We start from the raw sequence: 20,480 nt of genomic DNA, 5'->3' as shown, positions 1-20,480 counted from the left end.
AAGCTTTAATTTGTAAAGTATTGAATTCACTGGATTCTTTACATTTTAATTGATATCAATTATAATTAAATACTTTAAAAATTATATAGTATACACTACTTTTTAAAGGTTTGGGGTCTGTACATTTAAAAAAAATGTTTTCGACCCCAAAATTGTAAACAGTTGTATATATAACATGATATATAGGTTTACAATGATATGTACCATTATATATCTTGATATAAAATTATTTATACTGTGATACAAGATTTGGGTCAACCTACATTCCCTAGAGAAACAGAACATACAAACAATCACAACACAAGGTGTCCCGCGTCCTTACCAATCTCAGGCACAGATAGAGCTACAGTCATTGCCACACAGATGAAGAAAGCAGGCAGCAGGATCTGTGAGAAAATGCCCTTGGTGTTCCTCTTCGCGCAGTGAAACCTTTTAACTATCAGCCCGTGAAACTGCCGGAGTTTCAGCCACCAGCCCTCAAGCTTAAAGCCGCCCTGGCCCTCGTGTATGGTCGGCTCCGGAGAGGACTCTTCATCTGGAGCACAGAGGGTATATAGTACACTGAGTGGTAGGTAATCTCTATCTGTTACCTAAAGGCCATTCAGAGATGCATTTGTCTCAGACAGACTTCCGCTTTGTGTCCAAAGACTGCAAACAGCACTAGACATAATGTTCTTTTTCCAAAAGCCTTCAAGATATGACCACGATAAAGAACTGGTTCCTAGTGAGTTCCTTCACAGTCTACAAACACAACTACCAACTGAGCTATTAATGAATAAACGCCTGCGAAATATCAGAGCAATTAAACTGAATATAAAAAAAAAAAATTTAAATTAATAAATAATTATGAATAATTAAGGGCTGTCATTTAAAAACATTTAATACAAATGATCTGTGATAAATAATTTATGTTATTAAAGCATTTAGTTTTTTAAAGAAACAATATGATAATGTGTATGTATTCTTGGTTCTAATCAGAAATGACACAGACCACAACGAAACGGTTACAATGTCAAATTGAATAAATGTTTTATTAACCTGCAATTATCCACTTTGAATAATAAAATAAATAAATAAATAGATAAATAAATAGATTTATAAAGTATCTATAAATTATCTATATCTATAAATATATAAAGTTCTGTATCTATAAAGCATTTCCAAATATTAAATAAAATGTGTCTTATACTTTTTTCTGTAGTTAAAAAAGTATTAATAATAATAATAGATTGTTTAATACTTTTTTCTGTATTTAATGTATTCAGTTTTTTCAAACAAGGAAATTAAATCTACATAATGTGTGTGATTATGTTAATAAATGTGTTTCTAATCATTAGTTCTGATCACTTTTGGATGTTTGGTCTTTAGAAATCACACAGTGTAACAGTTATAATGTCAAATTGAATAAACGTGTTAACAAAATAATAATGATTCAATTAAATGGATTATAAATAACTAAATTTATTGTTAATAACTAAATAATTATTAATTATTATTATTATTGTTATTATTTAATCCAATTTCCTCACCTCTGAGACTGGCTGAGTCAGGATCCTGGCCATTGGAAAATAAAGGGCAGTAGTCTCCATAGAAGTCAGAATAAAGCCCCCCTTCATCCCCTCTCACTGAGCCGAGAGAAGAGCCGGACTGTAGGGATGCTTGGCTTGGGCTCAGCCTGGAGCACATTATCAGGTTATTGAGCTCCACTTCAGGCCGGATCACCTCTGCCCCCTCACACTGTGACCCTCCTAACAGATTAGAGGGCTTCCCAGCTGAGGCTCCGCCCGGAGAGTCCTTCATATCTGAAGATAAATAACCATAGATAAAATCTCATGGCTTTAGATGCATTGCTTTAATAGATCTGTCTGACCATCTAACCTGCATCGCTGTTCTCCAGTGAAAGATCTTCTTCTGATACTTTCAGAAAGACCTCCTCCAGTGTGGTGTCCATCACACCAAAGCTGGTCAAGGCCAAGCTGTCCAAACTCTGCTCCAGAGCCTGAAGAGAATACCCCCAACATATGTACCCATCAGTGAATGCTTCATATTCAGTTTAATAAAGATTTGATTCCCATCAAATAATGTTGAACTAAAAATGTTTGTGTGTAGGACAACCTGAAATAGCCTCTCGAAACATCCTTTCTTGACAGCCTCAGACGGTAGGACGTAAGAGAGCTCAGTGTTGGAGTCAGACACCAGCAGACAGGAGGCAAGGTACTGACGGATGAACTGTGTCACTTTGCTCTCTGAACATGGAGATATGGAAGAGGCGGGAGACTGGATTGACTGATCTGAGAACAAACAGAAACATGATGTTAGGCCATGGCACATGAAAGAGCAGAAGGAAAACTAGGAGATTTTTCATCTGCTCTTTTGATATTTGAAAGAAACAAACAATTAAATGTGGAACAGAAGAACCATATGGAGAAAAACGGAGATAAAACTGCAAAATTTAAAAGAAATATGAAGATAAAACGGAAAAGCCAAAAAGATATTCAACAATAGATTTTATACATTTATAATCATTTTATTTTAGTTAAGTCGTATTTATTAATATTTCAAATTAGCTTTTAGTTTTATATTTTATTTAGTTTCCATTTTAATTTTAGATACATTTTAGTATTTGTGTGATGTAATTAGCATTTGCTTGTTTAATATAGAACTTTTTAGTTTATTTCAGATTAATTTTTTTTTCAGTTAATTTTACTGCTTCAACTTATTTCATTTGGTTTCCAAGATGACATTTCTAACCATTTCATAGTTTTTCTCTAATACTTATTTTTTTTTCATAATTATTTAAATTCATATTTTTGATGGTGTTAGTTTAATAACCCTGATTTGTAATTTTTGAATACATCAAGGCATTTTGGTACATTTACTGACAAGAAAGCGCTGAGAGAAAAATGGAAAATTAAATAAGGAAATGATATGAGCTGGACACAAACTCACCTCGCCACCTCAGACATTAATAATAAAACATTTCCAAAAGATGTTAAAAAGTCCACAAATGAGAAGACACATATCTGCACATATACCTGCAGTGTGTGAGTCACTCTGTTTCTTGACAAGTGTAAGCTTGTAGCCGTCTCCATATGTGCTCTTGAGGAACAGGGGGGAACCACAGCACTTGAGTTTGCCATGTGAGATGATGGCAATACGGTCTCCGAGCAAATCTGCCTCGTCCATGTGGTGGGTGGAGAGCAGGATGGTGCGACCTGCTCACACAGAGATTATAGTTTGGGACTGATCATATATTTGAAAACTGATGACCGACACCAGACATTTAAACAGTACTGTATTGCTGCTTATTAATCATAGTATCACCTTGTTTATATTTAAGGATGAGGTCCCAGATTGCTCGACGGGCATACGGGTCCACTCCTGCCGTGGGTTCATCCAATATCACCGCCCGGGATCCACCTACAAATGCAATTGCCACCGACAACTTCCTCTTCATCCCCCCAGAAAGAGTCTGAACCAGACTGTGACGTTTGTTGGACAATTCGAGATCCTCTATCATCCTGTGAATTCCCACACACAGCCTTAATGAACTCAGGAATGGGTGCGGTTGAGTAAGTGTTAGCAAAGCGAGTGCGTTAACCTACTTGTCCATCTCCTTCCGGATATCTTCCTCAGCCATGCCCTTCAGACGCGAGTAGAACCACAGATGTTCCTCCACACTGAGCTTGTCGAACAGAACATTGTGCTGGGGACACATGCCCAAATTCTGCCTGATGCGCTCCATCTCTGTGCGGATGTCATGGCCGTATATGGTGGCAGAGCCAGAAGTGGGTGGAAACAATCCGGTCAGTATGGACCTACAAGAATTAATTTTGTGCAAGACATATCAGTTTCATATATCATCCAAACTTTAGGTCGTAGAGTGCTATCGTGAGCCTAAATAAGCACAGCATGGGTCTAGAACCACTCTGATACACTACGAAACACAATATCATAACACTCACATAGTGGTGGTCTTGCCAGCCCCGTTGTGTCCCAAGAAGGAGACAACCTGGTTCTCATGCAGGTTTAGGCTCAGCTTGTTTAGGGCCAGTTTGCTGCCCGTCTTGTAGACTTTAGTTAATTTGTCTATGCACACCACCAGCGGCAAGTGACTGGGTTCTTCTTCAATTCCACGAGTTTCCTCTGAGCAACAAATAATGATACATTTTGTTACATGCCAATAAAAATATCTGTACAAATGACATTATTCTTACACAAAACATTCTAACTTCAGCAAAAAAGTGAAAGCTGATAATACGATGGATGGATGGATGGGAAACAAAGTGTACCTGAGCGTCTGTGTTCCATAGCACAAGCCTGGTCCTCCTCCATCACGCTCAGCCTGGTGCCGCCACCCCACGGCCAATCCCATGTCTCTATGCGGCCACTTCCTGACCAATAGGATTTCTGCAGGGGAAAATACCATGGCCGGGGCAGTCCGTACATCCCTGGAAGAGAAAAAAGAAACATTACAAAAAACCAAAACAGATACTTAAAATTTGCTGCAGAATAACAACATGTGAGGTGTTTGCACTGCACAATAATGACATCACTGCAGCTTACCTGGATGCACAGCTTCTATATACCAGGTCAGTACACCATATACAATGGCATCAATGATGAGCATAACCATAGACAGCAGAAGGTTAAAGTCATCGCCCTCCACAGGTGACTGATTGATAGTACGCCACTGGATTCCAACCCCAGCAACTTCATACAGCGCAAAGTATTTTGATCCCAGACCGAACGCCGTGGTAGACATTAAAGACTGCAGAGAGAGAATCACTTTTTTATTGAAGATCAATAGACTATCAAAATGGAACATGAAAGGGGTTCATGGGAAGCCTTCATACCGCTATGCACTTCTCAAAGGCAGTGATTTTGTCGTGAGCCACCTCTTCTCTTATGGCCACATACATGTACGGCACATAACTCAGAAAGTAGATGATTCCTCCACATGCTGAAGCCAGTTTGGCTTTGGAGTACAACACTGACACAAGGAAACTTCCCGAAAAGGAAATGGAGAGAACTTTTACATAACATTAACACCTTTTGACTACTGTTCTTCATTGAAAAGCAATGTAAATAGAACGAAACGGCAAGTAAACATTAGAATATGGCTCCAGTACCAGAACATGATGGTGGCTACAGCGTAGACCGTGAGGAAGAGCCAGATGATAAAGGGATCACTGTGGAGGAGCACTTTGCCATATTTCAGTATGGCAGTGAGGGCCGTCACTGAGATCGAAAGCTGCACGAAGCCTGTGATGAACCAGGCCACCCAGTGCACTGCATTATTCAAGCCCATCATCTTCATCACCTGGAAAAACAACTTGCTTCAGCCATGGCACCACTCATGCAGAAGTTTGATAGTGACACCAGTTTGTTTTAAAAGAAAGTTCAGTCTATTCTCTCACCTCTTTCAGTCTTTGCTCCTTCTCTGCTACAATGTGCTGGATCATCATGGCCACAGAGTAGACCCAGGATATGACCATACACAGAGGCATCATGTGCTCGATAACAAACAGAAAACTGCAAATGGAAAAACTTGTTAGAACTTCTCACCTACACAAGCTGATACACCTGTACATCGCTATTATTAATTTAGAAAATTTAAACAACATTTTATTCATTATGGATGTATTATATTGATCATATGTAACCGTAAAGACATTTATAATGTTACAAAACAGTGCTGGGCAGGGTTTTTTGGGAGGGATTCTATTGGTTTGACGGTCACGGATCACAGTTTTTCCCTGACTGTGCCTTTATATTAACCAGAATGCATAAAACACTTGCAGAACCACTGCATTTTCACATTCTAAATAAACATCATACATAAATTAAATTAAATTAAAATTAGTGTTCCTGTAGCTCAATTGGTAGAGCATTGTGTTATCAAGGTTGGGGGTTCGATTCCCTGGGAACACATGATTAGTAAAAACTGATAGCCTGAATGCACTGTAAGTCGCTTTGGATAAAAGCGTCTGCTAAATGCATAAATTTAATTTTACATCTTACATAGAGCATGAGCAGTTTTTAATATAAACTGGATTGCATAATTTCAAAATTTATGGCAAAAACAGTATGGTCTTACTCTACTTTTGTGATATCTTGTACATAAAATACATCTGGACCAAACAAAAACAGTAGACAATGTGAATGAGAATGCAATTTCACTCACTAACAGCAGGTGGCGCTTATGGAACATCAGCGACACAGTGTTTCCTTGGTTACTGCTGTAGCTGCGCCTTTAAATACTACATTAATATACACTGTATGGAGTTTTGATGAAAAGAAAATCCATATAAACTAGCATCGTCAAAATAAAAGTCCCGCCTCGAAAACATAGGCCAGGCAGAAAAAACGTAAAGGCCGATATCGATATTTGGCAATATAACGGTCGACCAATAGTCAGGAGTGTATGCAGTTAACAGTGATCTCCTTTAAATTAACAACATTATGTAGCTATGGTCTTTAGGCACTGTTTTTCTTAAAATTCATACCATTTGTGTAAATAAAACTGGTTTACCATTTTTACCGGTACATCGCCCAGCACTATTACAAAGCCTATTTACTTCAAAATAAGTGCTGTTCTCTTTAATTTTATATTCTTCAGAGAAACTGTGGTAAAAAAAAACAAAAAAACATCACAGCACAAAGTAAACTGCTTTAAGATGAGTCTATGATTGTCCTCTTTCCCCTGAAGGTGACTGACTAATGCTGTGTCGTCTGCAAATTTAATGCGGAGTGGAAGCAGAGCAGGGAGCTTGTGTGATTTTGCCTGGAGCGAGGGGTGTTTTTTTTTTCTTAATATTAGCATCTGTGTTCTTTCTGGCTCTGAGATCATTCAGATCCCACTCTGTAATGTGTATAACACGTATTAACGCAATGCAACTTAACATCTGCGATTCACCATGTCTTAAACACAGCATTTTAGACAATGTATATACACAAACTCACTCGTCTCTAGTGTAGCATGGATAGGGAAACATCTGCACATAGTTTCCAGGCTCAACAACATCATGGCCTACAAACGTGTTGATGATTGCCCGCTCAATCATATCTAAGAGGAAGAAACATTGAAAATGTTACAGCATCAAGTAGACATGCTGAAGCTGAATTTGCACACTGCAGCTTTACGCTGTGGGAAAGCTTTGATCCTCTTGGCTTTTCTGAGCTCTTAAATAAGTGCTTCCAGAAATGCCAAAGCAGCACTTTACCGACTGGTGCACCAAGCTTTACATAACCAGGTACACATTTTACCAGAAGAACTTTCATTTTGAATAAAACATCAAATCCATTCCACTTTTCCCATGCCAATTCAGTTCTCTGTGGATGTTGTTTCAGAGCAAGCGATTTATTGCTTTGTCAACAGTTTTGTAAAGAATTTTGCAAAAATGGCAGAACTAATGCTCATAGGTTTAGATTACCACTCTCTAGATAAAAGATAGACCTTTCACTGCCAATAAGATCGAAACTTTAAAGTGCTCAAGCTAAAGTAATTTACAGTAAATGTAAAAAAAAATCTGCTTTTGGATATCCTATCTAAAATGTTATTCTAGGTGAAAGAACAAAGTCTCGCTAAGTCTTCTAATCATACCTTGGATCCACACAAAGCCATAAAGGAAGTAAAATTTGCCACCCGTGTTTGGCCCAGGGCGCCAATAAGCTCGACGGATTTCATTTGTTTTCTCTGTAAAGCTGGAGTTCTGTCGAATCTTATACATAACATGGGGTGGCAGAGATCCATCTTTATTGGTCTGGAATATCACACCTAGAGAGGATGCACAGATTAAACATATGGCTACCGGCTACATTTAACAAGGTATGACTGAGGGCTAAATGAATCATGAAAATGTAGATTCAATGGGGAATAGAATGGTCAGTGTCTCAAACCTTGTTAAGAAATAGCTGAGTCATATTACACTACAAAATCATATGAAAAAACTCATTTACATAAAAAAAGGAGCCTACATTGCATTGTGATATTATCTTCAGGACAATTTGATCTCCCCAAATTCTCATCACAAATGCACAAATATTTTTTAGGGAAGATGATTCTCATTATCATAATGCATAATTCTACATTTTAAAGTTATATAAAAAAAAAACAAAGAACTTCTGCAAAATATGTTTAAATGTGCTTTTAGTAAGGAAAAATTACAATTCAAAAAAACAATGAACCAATGCAAACTTCAAAACTGTTGAAAAGAGCACAAATAGTAAACCCAGTGGAAGCCATTTATGGCTGAAACAAGTGGGTTTGCAGCCCCTTATTTGTACTCTTTCTTTTTAAATGTTTAACGTCATGAAATAGTTGAATAATAGCTTTTCATTAATGTTTTGAAGTGTGCCTGGGATCATTGTTTTTAGACTGTAATACTTATACTTTTTGTGTTTCATTTTGAAATACAGTATCACAAATATTACCACAACATAACTGACAGTTTGAATAATTTTTCTTTTTCACACGATAATTAGAATATGAGAACTTCTTTTGCATTATCTCTGAGAACTTAGAGAAAAACAACTTAATCGTCTTGAAAAATATTTCACAATGCAAAAAATCATAATGGTCGTAAAAATAGGTTTTTAGAAGCAATTATAAGTTCTTATATTCTTTTTGATTTGGGAGTGAAAACTTTTATGAGATCCAATGATTACTCACTTGCAAAGACGGAGACATTGTCCTGGTAGGCCTGGTTCAGTGTGTAATTGACAATGCTCTCTTCATCAGGGAAGCCTCTGAAGATATCCACACTGACCTGAAGCATTCAGAACAGATTTAGTTTTTACCAATAGATATACAAGGCCGGACAAGTTAAATCAAATTCTTCTCCAGACCTTTGACATGAAGTTTGTCCAACCACAGGCAGCATTATCAATGGTGTGCAGCTGCTCCAGTAGAGTGGTTGTGTTCGGCAGGGTGAAGTTCTCCTCCAGCAGACTGTTCAACAGCTCACTGTCTGAGACGTTCAACAGTTCATGGTGCTTCTTTAGGTCTGCAATGAACTATGACATACAGACAAACAAAAGACATTAAGCATATGCACAACACAAAGTGCTATTCAAGCCAAAAATTCTTAAACTAGCAACAGAAAGACAGGGTGTTACCTGCTGGAGCCACATTAGGTGATTGTGCAATTTACCCTCCTCTAGGAAGGCTCTTAATTCAGCCGAGATGTTGAGCCACACACGGGCATAATGAGTCACGTTCCCCACAAAAGCAAAAGTCTCATTGGCCTACAGAGAGAGAGACACTTTTTTCAGCTATTCAAATCATTCTCTAATAATTGGGTACAACTGAAATTAAACGAAAGAATTACCAGCAGACAGTTAAAAAAAAAAAAAAAAAAAACTAACAAAAAGAATTCATTTGGATTCAGGAGTAAATCATTTGATTTGTAGTTTTTTTTTACTGCAAACCCAGTTTCTACATTATAAATGCTCAATGTAAGTCTTTTTCAGCCTTGAAACACATCAGGAGTCTGGACCTGCCTTTTGTATGACTTTGTCCACCTCTGAGCCAATGGGAGAGTAAAGGATTTTGGGATTTGTAGTCATGAGATGGACAAGTAATCCCAAGTTTCTTTGTTCTTTGCTGGTAAAGCCCAGGGAACTCATATTGCCCTGTTTCAGAGCTTCTGGCTCAATAATCCTGATAAAACAATAAAGATTCTTGAAGCAAAGTCATCTCACATTCAGAAAGGCAATACACCTTGAGACTCATATATACACACACACCTGTTATTTCCACACAGTATGGGCTGAAGACCTGCCCACAGCTGAACAAAGGCAGAAAACTGTGACCTAGGGTTTTCAGGTTCTGCCTGGTTTCCTGCGGCTCCATCTCCTTCCTCCACAGGGCTGTCTGTTGTGTTGGGACCCCATGTTGTTGTGTTGGAGCTCCAAGAGGTGGTGTTGGCTATAGGAGGAGGCTGGTGGCCTGCACAGGCCCCTTTAGGCAGCAGTCTGGCCAGACCTGACAGCAAATCTACATCCCTCAAGATCCGTTCTACATCCGCCAGGTTCTTCAGCAGAGCACCAAGATGGGATTGATCCAAAAGGCCAGATATGTTGGACTGGTCCAGATGCAACTGGGGAAAGAGGACAGGAGTGAGTGACATACGGAGAAATAAAAAAGGAGTAATGCTGAATCCGAAGTAATATGTACAGTATGAGCGTTTCTTCAACTAATGGGCACTTCTTTTGACTTGAACACACATTTTATACTCTTAATGGTTTAATTTGCCCACTAATAATGTCCAACTATATGGGACTTTTTTACTCTTTTATCAGACTTTTATTCTTTTTTTCTCTGATAGTAATGAAAATCCCTCCCACAGTGTTATTTACAGCACATCTTAAATTCTATATTGTGTTTAATAGCACTCTCTGGCCTTTTTAGTAAATTACGGTGATGGAAATGAGATTTTAAACAATAATGAATGGAATTAAATGACAGATTTCTGTGTCTTTCTAAAACTAGTTTCACAGTTAGCACTTATATATCCTTAAAACACAATAATAAATCAATATTATAATTTTCACACAAATGTATTAACATGGTTAATTTATATATATATATATATATATATATTTTTTTTTTTTTTACATATGCATACAAACTATTTTTAATAAAAATGAACCCCTGGGACATTAAATGTAGATACCAAATAGTGTGTTTAAGAAGATGTGCAGTTCTTGCATGTACCTGATCAAACACTCTCTGTGTATTAATCTGATCTCTTAATTCTTCACTCAGCTCCCTGAACAGCTCCGCCCTCTGTTCCGCCCTTCCGCCACAAACAGTCATTTGATAGGCCTGTAGAACTGCCTGTTGTTTCTCAGGGACCAATAGAATTTTGCTTATCTCACTGTTCCCTCCTTCCCCACAAGTGAGGGTTTCAAGCACAGCACCAGTCAACAGAATCCCCTAAAAAACGGGGAAAAAATGTAAGAAGTTTTTTGGGGTGTTGTTTTTAAACTAAAGAGTACGATTTCCGCAGAACAAAATTGCAAAACATCTTTTTAACATTTATGGAGATAAAAGTGGATTTGCAGACCAACCTCCATCTCACGCAATGCTTGAGGATCAAATTTTTGGCCTCCTCCACCTCCAGCAATCCCGAGTGCCTGGGACAGGACTTTGAGCAGAGCTTGACGATGAGCAGCTTTGGATGGGTCTCTCAATGCCTTCTGAATCAGACCCCCCTCCAAACTACGCCAGCCTCCAAGTAACTGCTTCTGAGCATGTATGAGGAGAGAGACATAGATATCACCTACTCAAAACAGGGACAAAACACCCCTGCATTATTTATAGGTAGAAGTACTTAGTCATTTTTGTTGTGAAGGGCTTTCCAATTAGGGCATGCAATTGCTTTGGCACTAGAAAATGATCAACAACTGTCTAAATGTCCCATTTTTTAAAAATGCTTAAACTTGATGAGACTAGTGTGACATTAATGTGCAAACATCATTTCAATTGGTCATGCAGCATGGAATGTAATCAGAACTTAAAATTTGTTCTAAATATGAATGCACAAAAAAAAAAAAAAAAAAATGTAGGGAAGGAACTTTGCTTCCTCATTTCAGTAGTCTTCTACATGGTGCTGATGCATAGTGAGATCACACCGAACTTTCTAATGAATCCAAATCAAAGACAGTACAGTTTCAGTTTCTAAACTAATTTTATATCAAAATTAACATAGTATAATGCATATAATATCTTTAAAATGTTCTATCTATTAAGCATCCTAACAATCTGACATTATTTCCGTCTGCTATCTTAACCTCACAACCTCTCTCCAAAAGCCCTAACCCAAAGACATGCCAACAAATCAGCAAACACAGCAAATGTTGAAGAAAAATGACTTTTTTTTTTGCCGTTTACAAGTCTCTAGGGCTGGGCCAAAGACAGGTGATTTCTCAGGACTCTGTCAAGTAGTCGGTACATTATGTGTGTAGTATTCGAAAAAAGTTGCTTCCAGCAGCTCAACAAGTATGAAATATGAATAAGAAATACACTGCAGCAGCATTGGCATCGCATCAAGTCTGTAAAATGTGGGACAGTTATTATATTATTTAATTATTGCAGACTTGCATTACAGTAAGTTTAGTGTTTGCACTTCTTGTGCATTTTAATGGAGTCTAAGAAATATAGTCAGTATATTTAAACCATATTTATTTTTGTATTTATTTAATTAGAAGGTGCTGTTTATAATGTAACATATAATAAGAATAAAATAGAGAATTGTATTTTTGCAAAGATAGAAAAGTGTGAAAGAAAAATGCATTGCTCTATAAATGCACCTTTATACAATGTGTTTTATTTAGAACAGAGTGTCAACCACACAAAACGGCAAAATCTAATATACATACTACAATTCAAAAGTTTGGGGTCAGTCATGTAGCAGTAGTTTTAATATTTTTTCTGTCAACATGATACAAATTATTCCAGTGATGCTAAAGCTGAATTTTCAGCATCATTACTCCAGTCTTCAGAAATCATTCTAATATGCTGATTTGCTGCTCAAGAAAAATATATTTGATTATTATCAATGAGGAAAAACAGTTGTTCTCTATTTTCATGACTTATTTGACTTTTTTTTTAACAATGTCAAAGTTTCAATGTTGATTCAACTCATCATTTCAAAATAAAAATATTTATTGATCTTAAAGAAATCAATTACAGACCCTAAACTTGTGAAGAGCAGTGGACATACTGTATACATGCACATGGAAATGTGTGTGCTTCTGTCATTATGTACCTCGAGCTGTACAAGCTTCTCTCCAGGACTGTGGGGTTCATGCTGTCCTTCATCTTTTTCTCCTACCTTTGATCCCACTTTAGGATACGTCCCAAAGATGAGATTATACACCTGAACAGAGCACACACACACGCACGCACAAGCACAGATTTAGAAACTCCTATCTCATACATACTTCAAATAGCCAGAGTAGAGAAGAAACGAAACTCCCTAAGGAAAATTAAGATTTCATTCGGAAGCATATCTCAACACTTTTACACTGTCTACAGCACGTTAACCCGAGACATTAAAGCGCGTTATGCTGGAGCTCCTCTGCCCTAAAGCATTAGATTCTCTTGCACGCCCTCTCTCTCTGTTGTCATAGAGCAGAATCGTTAATGGTGCTGCAAACACGAGCTGAGATCCCAAAGAGGATCAAAGGAACATGACGCCGAGTCATGATTTGGACTTCAAAAGCACTGCTGTCTGACCTGCGTTGGAGGGAAAAGGAAGCTGAGGTGAGAAGACAGACCTCTTTCAGGTTGATGGGGGAGGAGAGGAGCAGGCCGGCGGTGTCGTTTGGCAGGGAGAGGTTTCTGATCAGGAACTGCTGGAACATCGACTGGTTCCTGAGGACACTTCCCACAGTAAAACCTGAAGTGGAGAAACAACGTTTTCATCAACGAAGATTTGATTTGCTTCAGTTGACGTATATGGACACTACTGTTTAAACATATGAGGTCAGCAATTATTACTTAACGAAATTCAGACTTCATACTCGTTTTGATCATTTCAATTATAGATAAGATTTAAAGTATTTTACCTCACAAACCTATATTTATATCTCACACCAAAATATTTATTTATTAGTTATACCAAGATTTATATTAGGTACTTGTTATTGTTGTCCTAGGGATGTAACAGATGACGTAATACTGGTTCCCCAGGTCCTTATAGTGTTAGTATTTCTTATATAATATTATAAGTTTTTCATTGTTACAAAAAATGTATATTCCAAACAAATTGCTGCTGAACTCTTATGAACTGGCTACTCATTTAAAAATCCTGAAATAAACTAAAATAATAATAAATATATATATATATATATATATATATATATATATATATATATATATATATATATATATATATATATATATATATATATATATATATATATTACAGCTTCAACTAAAATAGTGAGCAATAATACATATTTTTTGAGCACCTAATCAGCATATGATGATAATAATAATAATTTAGGATAATGGAACATCATCTTCATCTGCAGTCTTCCTCTTTCTCATTCATACATTATGAATAAAAGTGCATGGAGAACAAAATCCAGTATGACTACGACTTTAGCATCTGTTTACTCTGTTATGGTACCTGTAAGAAATCTTTTCAATAACACTCAAAATGCCAGATATGTGCCCTTTGGATATGTTTGTCGAAAATGTTCTGCTGTATGGTTGTTTTCAATGTGGTCTATGATTCCCTTTAATACATGGTTGATAAAATCATCTTACAAGTGCATGATTACAGTTGGAAATATATAAGGTAACTTTTTAAAACCAAAATTTACGTATAGTGTCCACAGAATATATGCTATCCACAGCTGAGCCACATAAAAGCGTGCATTTGAAATTGCATCTGAAATCGAACTGTTTTTGAAATGTAATAACAATGTGATTTAAATACTACACTGACTAAAATAGTCATTGGCTTTCTTATTTGAATGTACGGTTATGGTCAAGGTTGGTAAATGTATGTATGCATGTGTTTTCTGACCATGGCTGGTGTTGTAGTGGCTCTCTAGAGGGCCTTGTGCTGAGCTCAGACTTTCAAGGTGCTGCTGCAGTGACTCCAGCTCCTCTCCCAGACTGGGTCTGTCTGACGTAAACAAGTGATTCTGCTCCACGACTTCACTGATCCTTTCTAACAACTGTGTCACACTGAGAAACAGGAGAAAAAGAAAGGTCAAAGAAAAGAAGAACAAGAAGGGCAGAATACAAGGAAAGAGAAAAAAGGTAAATCATATAAGCAGAGTAATCAACTGAAAAAAAAAAGACTGTGGTCCAGACTGTTGGATAGTGTTTCGAGAATTTAGATTATAGTTAGGATGGTAGGAAAACAAAAGTTTAAAGAATTTTAAATCATAAACCTATGCTTCTATCTCACACCAATAATTAATACATTTTTTTGTTATTTTTGTTTAATTTCATTCTAGCACAAAACACCAAAGTCCAGAAAAAGAATCACATAAAAATATAAAAATTGAGATGCTGGCATAATACTGTAATACCAGGTCCCTGTGCATATTTATTATGTATATATAAATACAATCACATTCATGTATTTAAGAAAAATATATTTATACATAATATAAAATACAAGAATATAAATATATTAATGTATATACACACATGTAATATTTTCAAAATATAAACTATGTGTATTTATATACACATAATACATAATCACATTACACATGCATATATTATGTAAATAAAAACTTTTATTTTGGATACGATTAATCATGATAAACATTTGACAGTACAATAAACTAATATATATATATATATATATATATATATATATATATATATATATATATATATATATATATATATATATATTCAGAATTAATCATTAACAATCATTTAAAATAATAATATAAAAGATATATAGAAAGATATATTCAAAGATAATATAATGTTGTGTAGTCCATAATAGCCAACTATAGAGACAGCCAGTTTTACTCACTGAAATATTTATTTGTTATAAAATTATTACTTCATAATCGTATTTGAGTCTTACACACATGCTAAACAGATAATGTATAGTTATGTATTAATTTGAGTGATGATGGCTATTATGGGAGTATCTTGACGGAGCGCAGGAGATGCAGATAACATGATCTTGACCCTTAAGAAATTTTCATTAATGCAGTCACGTAACAAATATGTCCAAATATAACATTTAATTAATAGCTAATTACAACATTGAAATAAAAATGTAAAGACTGTACAAATATTATAAACCGTGCGTCTAAATAATTGGGATCGTGTAAAAAAATGTAAATAAAAAATGTGCACATTTCATTTATCTATTATAACATTTATGTCTTTTTGTTCGCTTGGCTGTTTCCTTTTAAGAGTCCAGAAATTTGTCAAGTTTATCCATCAGGTGTCTTTTTTAATTATATGATGTCATTACGTTGATGTCTTGCCGCCAGCCAATCGCTGCATTGCTGTGGTTTCGAGTATCGATACATAGCCCCTTTTAAACCAAAACATGAACGTGCAATTATCTCAGATAACATAATCCAGCCATACTAATCACCAACAACAGGTGCTTTCGAAGAACCGAATTAGCCAGATCCTGATTAGCGCGATTATATCATCTTGGATGTGACAGTTCATCTCGGATGTAATAAGTCACGTATGAAGAACGGATCCCTGGCTGGTGGATGAGAATATCCATGCTCTTTACCAACAAAACAACTGTAGTAAAACTGATCAAGGAGGCAGTCTTGCTACTTAAGCTTCCTAAACCCGAGAAATGCTGCTGACCAGTCATGCTGAGGTCAAAGTTATGTTGTTCTATCACTACAATCCATCAAACGATCAAATTACATCTAAACACAAAGACAAGATTCACTACACAATCAAACTACTCATAAGATCACTATTACAGGTGGTGATGGTGACTGCTATCCACACCATATAATGAAAACTGAATCCATTAGAGACCATCTTAGTCATCGAGAGAGGAAAAATCAGAAAAAGAGCGTAGGTGGACTCACGTGGAGTTGTTATACTGCAGGAAGCCAAACTCATCCCGCTGACCATCCGGACACAAAGACTGCATGATGGGAATGATGCCCGCCGAGGTGAGAGGGGCCGCACTGTAGAAGGCTGGACAGAACCGGGGAAAAACAGACCGCCAGGGTGCAGGGACGGAGAGGATGGAGGTGACAGAAAAGTGAAATCCAGTATTGCATTGAGGTTTAAATGGTTTTGACGAAGGTGCAGGTGTGTTCAAATGTAGAGGAGAGGAACATAAAACAGAGCAGTGTACGGATGGAGATAAATATTTATGGCCGGGAAGTTTAGTGAGTGAATGAATTAATGAGTGGGATCATAAGATGCAGGGTAATAGAACAAACAACAGAAATTATATTTTCGGAGGTCCGCAGATCAAAGATTTGGGGAGAGATTAAGAGACAGGGAGAGAAAAAGAAGCAGCTGTCACATATCAGAGAGCAAACACAGAGTCAGAGAGGGTTTCAGATGTCAGATCACTGTGATAAACTCCAAGTGCCCTTCAAATTATTCACTTCATCATGCACGCAGAGGTCGACCGGACAAGCTGTCACTGAAGCAGAGAGAAACAAGCATCGCTGTGTAGCACGGCTCTTCTACACCCACATGCTGCCAGTCACGTCTTCTATAGAACACAGGAGTGGACAGACGTGTTTAGATGACTCACTTCCCCTCTGCAACCTGCTCCGCTACACACTTGATATGGAGGCAAATCTCAGGGAGGGGTAAATGACCGGGCGGCAAATATTAGAGGAGCGACAACCATGCATCAGGAGTTGCTGCCTTCAAGTCTTCCTGGGAACTTCCAAGTTCAGAAATTGTAATTTTGTTATAATGTAAGGGATTCTTTTGAGAATAAAATTTAGGCTGGCAATTTAATAACAATGGAAGGGAAGTTTTTAGCACTAAACAAACAAAATAGCAAAGGGTGCACACTAGTGTGTAATTTTTGCATTCTCGTGCTTTAGGTAGTTTGGTCATGTAATCATAATCACCTAAATTATAGTGTTTAAGTAAGCTTAATTTATTATATTTCATACTAAGCACATTTACGGACATATCACTCAAAAACTATAATTAAACTTTATTTGGCGTACTTCTTGCGCACAATGCACATTTCTTAATATTAAGCCTAAAATCTCTTGTAATGTCACTATTGAGGATTGTATGATTTTTTTAACAATATCGGGCTTTAAATGCAAGATATTTAAAGTTTGCCTAAAGTATACTAGCAATAGTTCTACTTTAGCACAATCAAATATACTTCAGTATATCTTTAGTTGGACTTCAGCACTACTTTCGCACAATTTAGCAGACTTTATACCAGTTTAGTATCCCAACAGTACAATTACAGGGCATTTGAATTACTATAAGTACATAAATATGTAAATTAATTTGTAGTATACTTAGCATGAATTAAAAGCATTTCAAATACATTTTAGTATATTTATTTTTTACTAGTGTACTTTCACAACTTCAGTTTAATTATGACTTAATTATGATTCTTTAATTGACAAATCATCGATGGCCAATAGTAAGTTCAATGATCACACTGGCTGTAACTTTTGTTCACTTCACAATTCACTCACTGAAATGTACCACCACCTTTCAGATAGCACTTCTCTCATACAACAATCCCTTTCTACAAATTTGCCCTACACTGTTATGCTATTGCTTATGACTAAATGAGGTCTATAATTGCAGAGATTATTTAATGAAGTCTTAATTAATGAATGGCTCTGCGAGACGTGATCCTCCATTAGAGTATCAGTCAATTCAAATTCAGCTTTCACCTCCATTCACTTTGGCAGCCTTGACTGAAATGTAAACACGAGGCAGATGGCGCTGATGGAGGGATCTAGAACGTTACTTAATGGTAAGTGCTGACTCTTTTTTTCTTCCCTAAGTGTTTTGTCGCTGCGGCGTGCGGCCTGTGGAGTTGGCATCCTCATCCAACATTGCCCTCATTAGCTAGACACCACTCGCCATAGGCACCTGATGACTCTGCGAAAAATGTCCCTCGATTGACGTTAACACTGAGGCGTGTTATATTTCTGCTGTTCCAGTGACAGGTTGTCTGCTCACAAGAGGTAGCTGTGTTTATTGCCTTGGTTTCCTAACTCGTATTTCTGACATCTGCAGCCGCTCTGCAAACACAGCTGAGGTTTAAAAGAGCAAAGATTAGTTTCGGGAAATAACCTGATGGCTCAGTAAGTGGATGAATTCAGCATGTGTGTGTGTTTGTGTGTGTGTGAGTGTCAGACAATTAGAATCAGCTCACTGGTTGAAGAAAGCACAGATGTGACATTATTAAGACGTGTTTGAATAACGTGCCGTCGTAAGAAAGATTCTTCGTTCACAGTGGGTTGTGCATTACGTTAGTGTTCACAGAGACAAAAGGGAACCCAACACCTAAACCTTTTACACCAGGTGTGATGCAATAAAATGGAAAGCAATAAAAGCTATGCTAATCCGAGTTTCTGAAATCAGCTGTAATAACGACTAGTTTCCATTTCTGCAGCATTGTGACTAGCCTAATGTTCGAAAACACCCTAGGTGGAGTGAGGTTTTGGATTACATCATCGTGGTATTGTGGAATATTATTAAAATTTAACATGTTTTGTTGTTATAATGCTCTATAATTAATTATATTTTAAAATGTTATTTACTCCTGTAATGGCAAAGCTGAATTTTCAGCAGCCATTACTCCAGTCTTCAGTGTCACATGATCCTTCAAAAATATAAATCTTTTGTAACATTATAAATGTCTTTATTGTCAGTCTTGATCAGTTTAATGAGTCCTTACTGAATAAAAATATTAATTTATTTAATAATATATATATATAGGGCTTGACTGACTTTAATCTGCACTGTATATTGCCATTATTACGTATTGTAAGAAAAAACATTATGATTGGTCTTTAATGACTTTAATAACAAGTTACTTGTAATAGAGGATTTATGCCAATACTGCCTAAATCTCATATGTAAGACATTTCCAAACTTTTCGCGGCCACAGTATACAATTTTTAAAGTAAAACATGGATGGGTCTTCAGTGTGGACGTGCAAATTTCATATCGCTGGAATCTTGATGCATCACACCTGGTTATGTCACAATGTTTTTATAATTTATTTATTCATAATCCATCATGTTCCTGTGTATATGTTGACATATGGGCAGGCTCCAGTCTGCACATACTGCTGGAGTCATTTGTGGCCTTTTACCATTAGATTGATGCATGAGACATAGACAGATAGCAGCACATTAACCCTTTTAGAGTCCACAAAAAAACACACACAATTAGAGGACACACAGTGAAATGATCCCACATACTCAAGAGTTAAGAATTCAGCCACACACAGACAAAAAACAAACATTTTGACTTACACACTGGTCCAGCATGCAGTTAACATGCACGGTGAGGGAAAATATAAAGATTGAAAGACAGGTAGAGAGAGAGAGATACAAAAGTATTGAGGACAGATGACAGAAAGAAGCAAAAATAAAACAAAACATGGTGTGATTTCAGCATTGAAAATAACAGACATTGTGATGACATACAAATGAGGGTGTTCTGTGAAAAAAAAAAAAAAAAACTACAGTACATGGCTAAAGCACTAACAGCCAAAAATCTTTGCAATCATTGACAGATTGGCAAAGCTGTATGAAGCAACCACATAGAAAAATGGATAAATTATCATATCATTATAATGAACCACAAACAACACTTTTTGAACAATAGTTCATCCTTAACCACCTTCATGTCATTCCAAACCTGTGTGAATTTGTTTTCTTCAGTGGAACACAAAAGTGATTTAAATGTACACAAAAGAGAAAAATATTTAAGATTTTATGACTGTTTGGCATCAGAATAATTGGATATAATCTCTATATAT

General features: G+C 36.6%; 1 protein-coding gene across 2 annotated transcripts in view; it reads right to left on the bottom strand.

Moving 5' to 3' along the window:
• Nucleotides 1-20,480, bottom strand: part of abca2 (ATP-binding cassette, sub-family A (ABC1), member 2) — a 56,990-nt gene that overhangs the window by 12,045 nt on the left and 24,465 nt on the right. The window contains exons 3-28 of one of the 2 annotated variants that reach the window (XM_052556001.1): nucleotides 16,564-16,675; nucleotides 14,547-14,710; nucleotides 13,288-13,409; nucleotides 12,777-12,887; nucleotides 11,077-11,253; nucleotides 10,721-10,942; nucleotides 9,751-10,103; nucleotides 9,505-9,664; nucleotides 9,121-9,249; nucleotides 8,851-9,018; nucleotides 8,675-8,771; nucleotides 7,607-7,780; nucleotides 6,967-7,069; nucleotides 5,421-5,535; nucleotides 5,133-5,323; nucleotides 4,857-5,007; nucleotides 4,567-4,771; nucleotides 4,293-4,451; nucleotides 3,966-4,146; nucleotides 3,606-3,818; nucleotides 3,325-3,521; nucleotides 3,036-3,215; nucleotides 2,116-2,291; nucleotides 1,879-1,999; nucleotides 1,530-1,802; nucleotides 323-535 (exon numbers count right to left, since the gene is read on the bottom strand). In XM_052556001.1, the coding sequence (XP_052411961.1) occupies nucleotides 323-535; nucleotides 1,530-1,802; nucleotides 1,879-1,999; nucleotides 2,116-2,291; nucleotides 3,036-3,215; nucleotides 3,325-3,521; nucleotides 3,606-3,818; nucleotides 3,966-4,146; nucleotides 4,293-4,451; nucleotides 4,567-4,771; nucleotides 4,857-5,007; nucleotides 5,133-5,323; nucleotides 5,421-5,535; nucleotides 6,967-7,069; nucleotides 7,607-7,780; nucleotides 8,675-8,771; nucleotides 8,851-9,018; nucleotides 9,121-9,249; nucleotides 9,505-9,664; nucleotides 9,751-10,103; nucleotides 10,721-10,942; nucleotides 11,077-11,253; nucleotides 12,777-12,887; nucleotides 13,288-13,409; nucleotides 14,547-14,710; nucleotides 16,564-16,675 (4,467 nt within the window). The remainder of the gene's footprint in view (nucleotides 1-322; nucleotides 536-1,529; nucleotides 1,803-1,878; nucleotides 2,000-2,115; nucleotides 2,292-3,035; nucleotides 3,216-3,324; nucleotides 3,522-3,605; nucleotides 3,819-3,965; nucleotides 4,147-4,292; nucleotides 4,452-4,566; nucleotides 4,772-4,856; nucleotides 5,008-5,132; nucleotides 5,324-5,420; nucleotides 5,536-6,966; nucleotides 7,070-7,606; nucleotides 7,781-8,674; nucleotides 8,772-8,850; nucleotides 9,019-9,120; nucleotides 9,250-9,504; nucleotides 9,665-9,750; nucleotides 10,104-10,720; nucleotides 10,943-11,076; nucleotides 11,254-12,776; nucleotides 12,888-13,287; nucleotides 13,410-14,546; nucleotides 14,711-16,563; nucleotides 16,676-20,480) is intronic. The other variant, XM_052556002.1, reaches the window with a different exon arrangement.

The sequence above is a fragment of the Carassius gibelio genome, chromosome B5 (genome assembly GCF_023724105.1).
Source record: "Carassius gibelio isolate Cgi1373 ecotype wild population from Czech Republic chromosome B5, carGib1.2-hapl.c, whole genome shotgun sequence".
NCBI classification, from domain to species: Eukaryota; Metazoa; Chordata; class Actinopteri; order Cypriniformes; family Cyprinidae; genus Carassius; species Carassius gibelio.
This window is presented reverse-complemented; position numbering and strand designations above follow the sequence as displayed.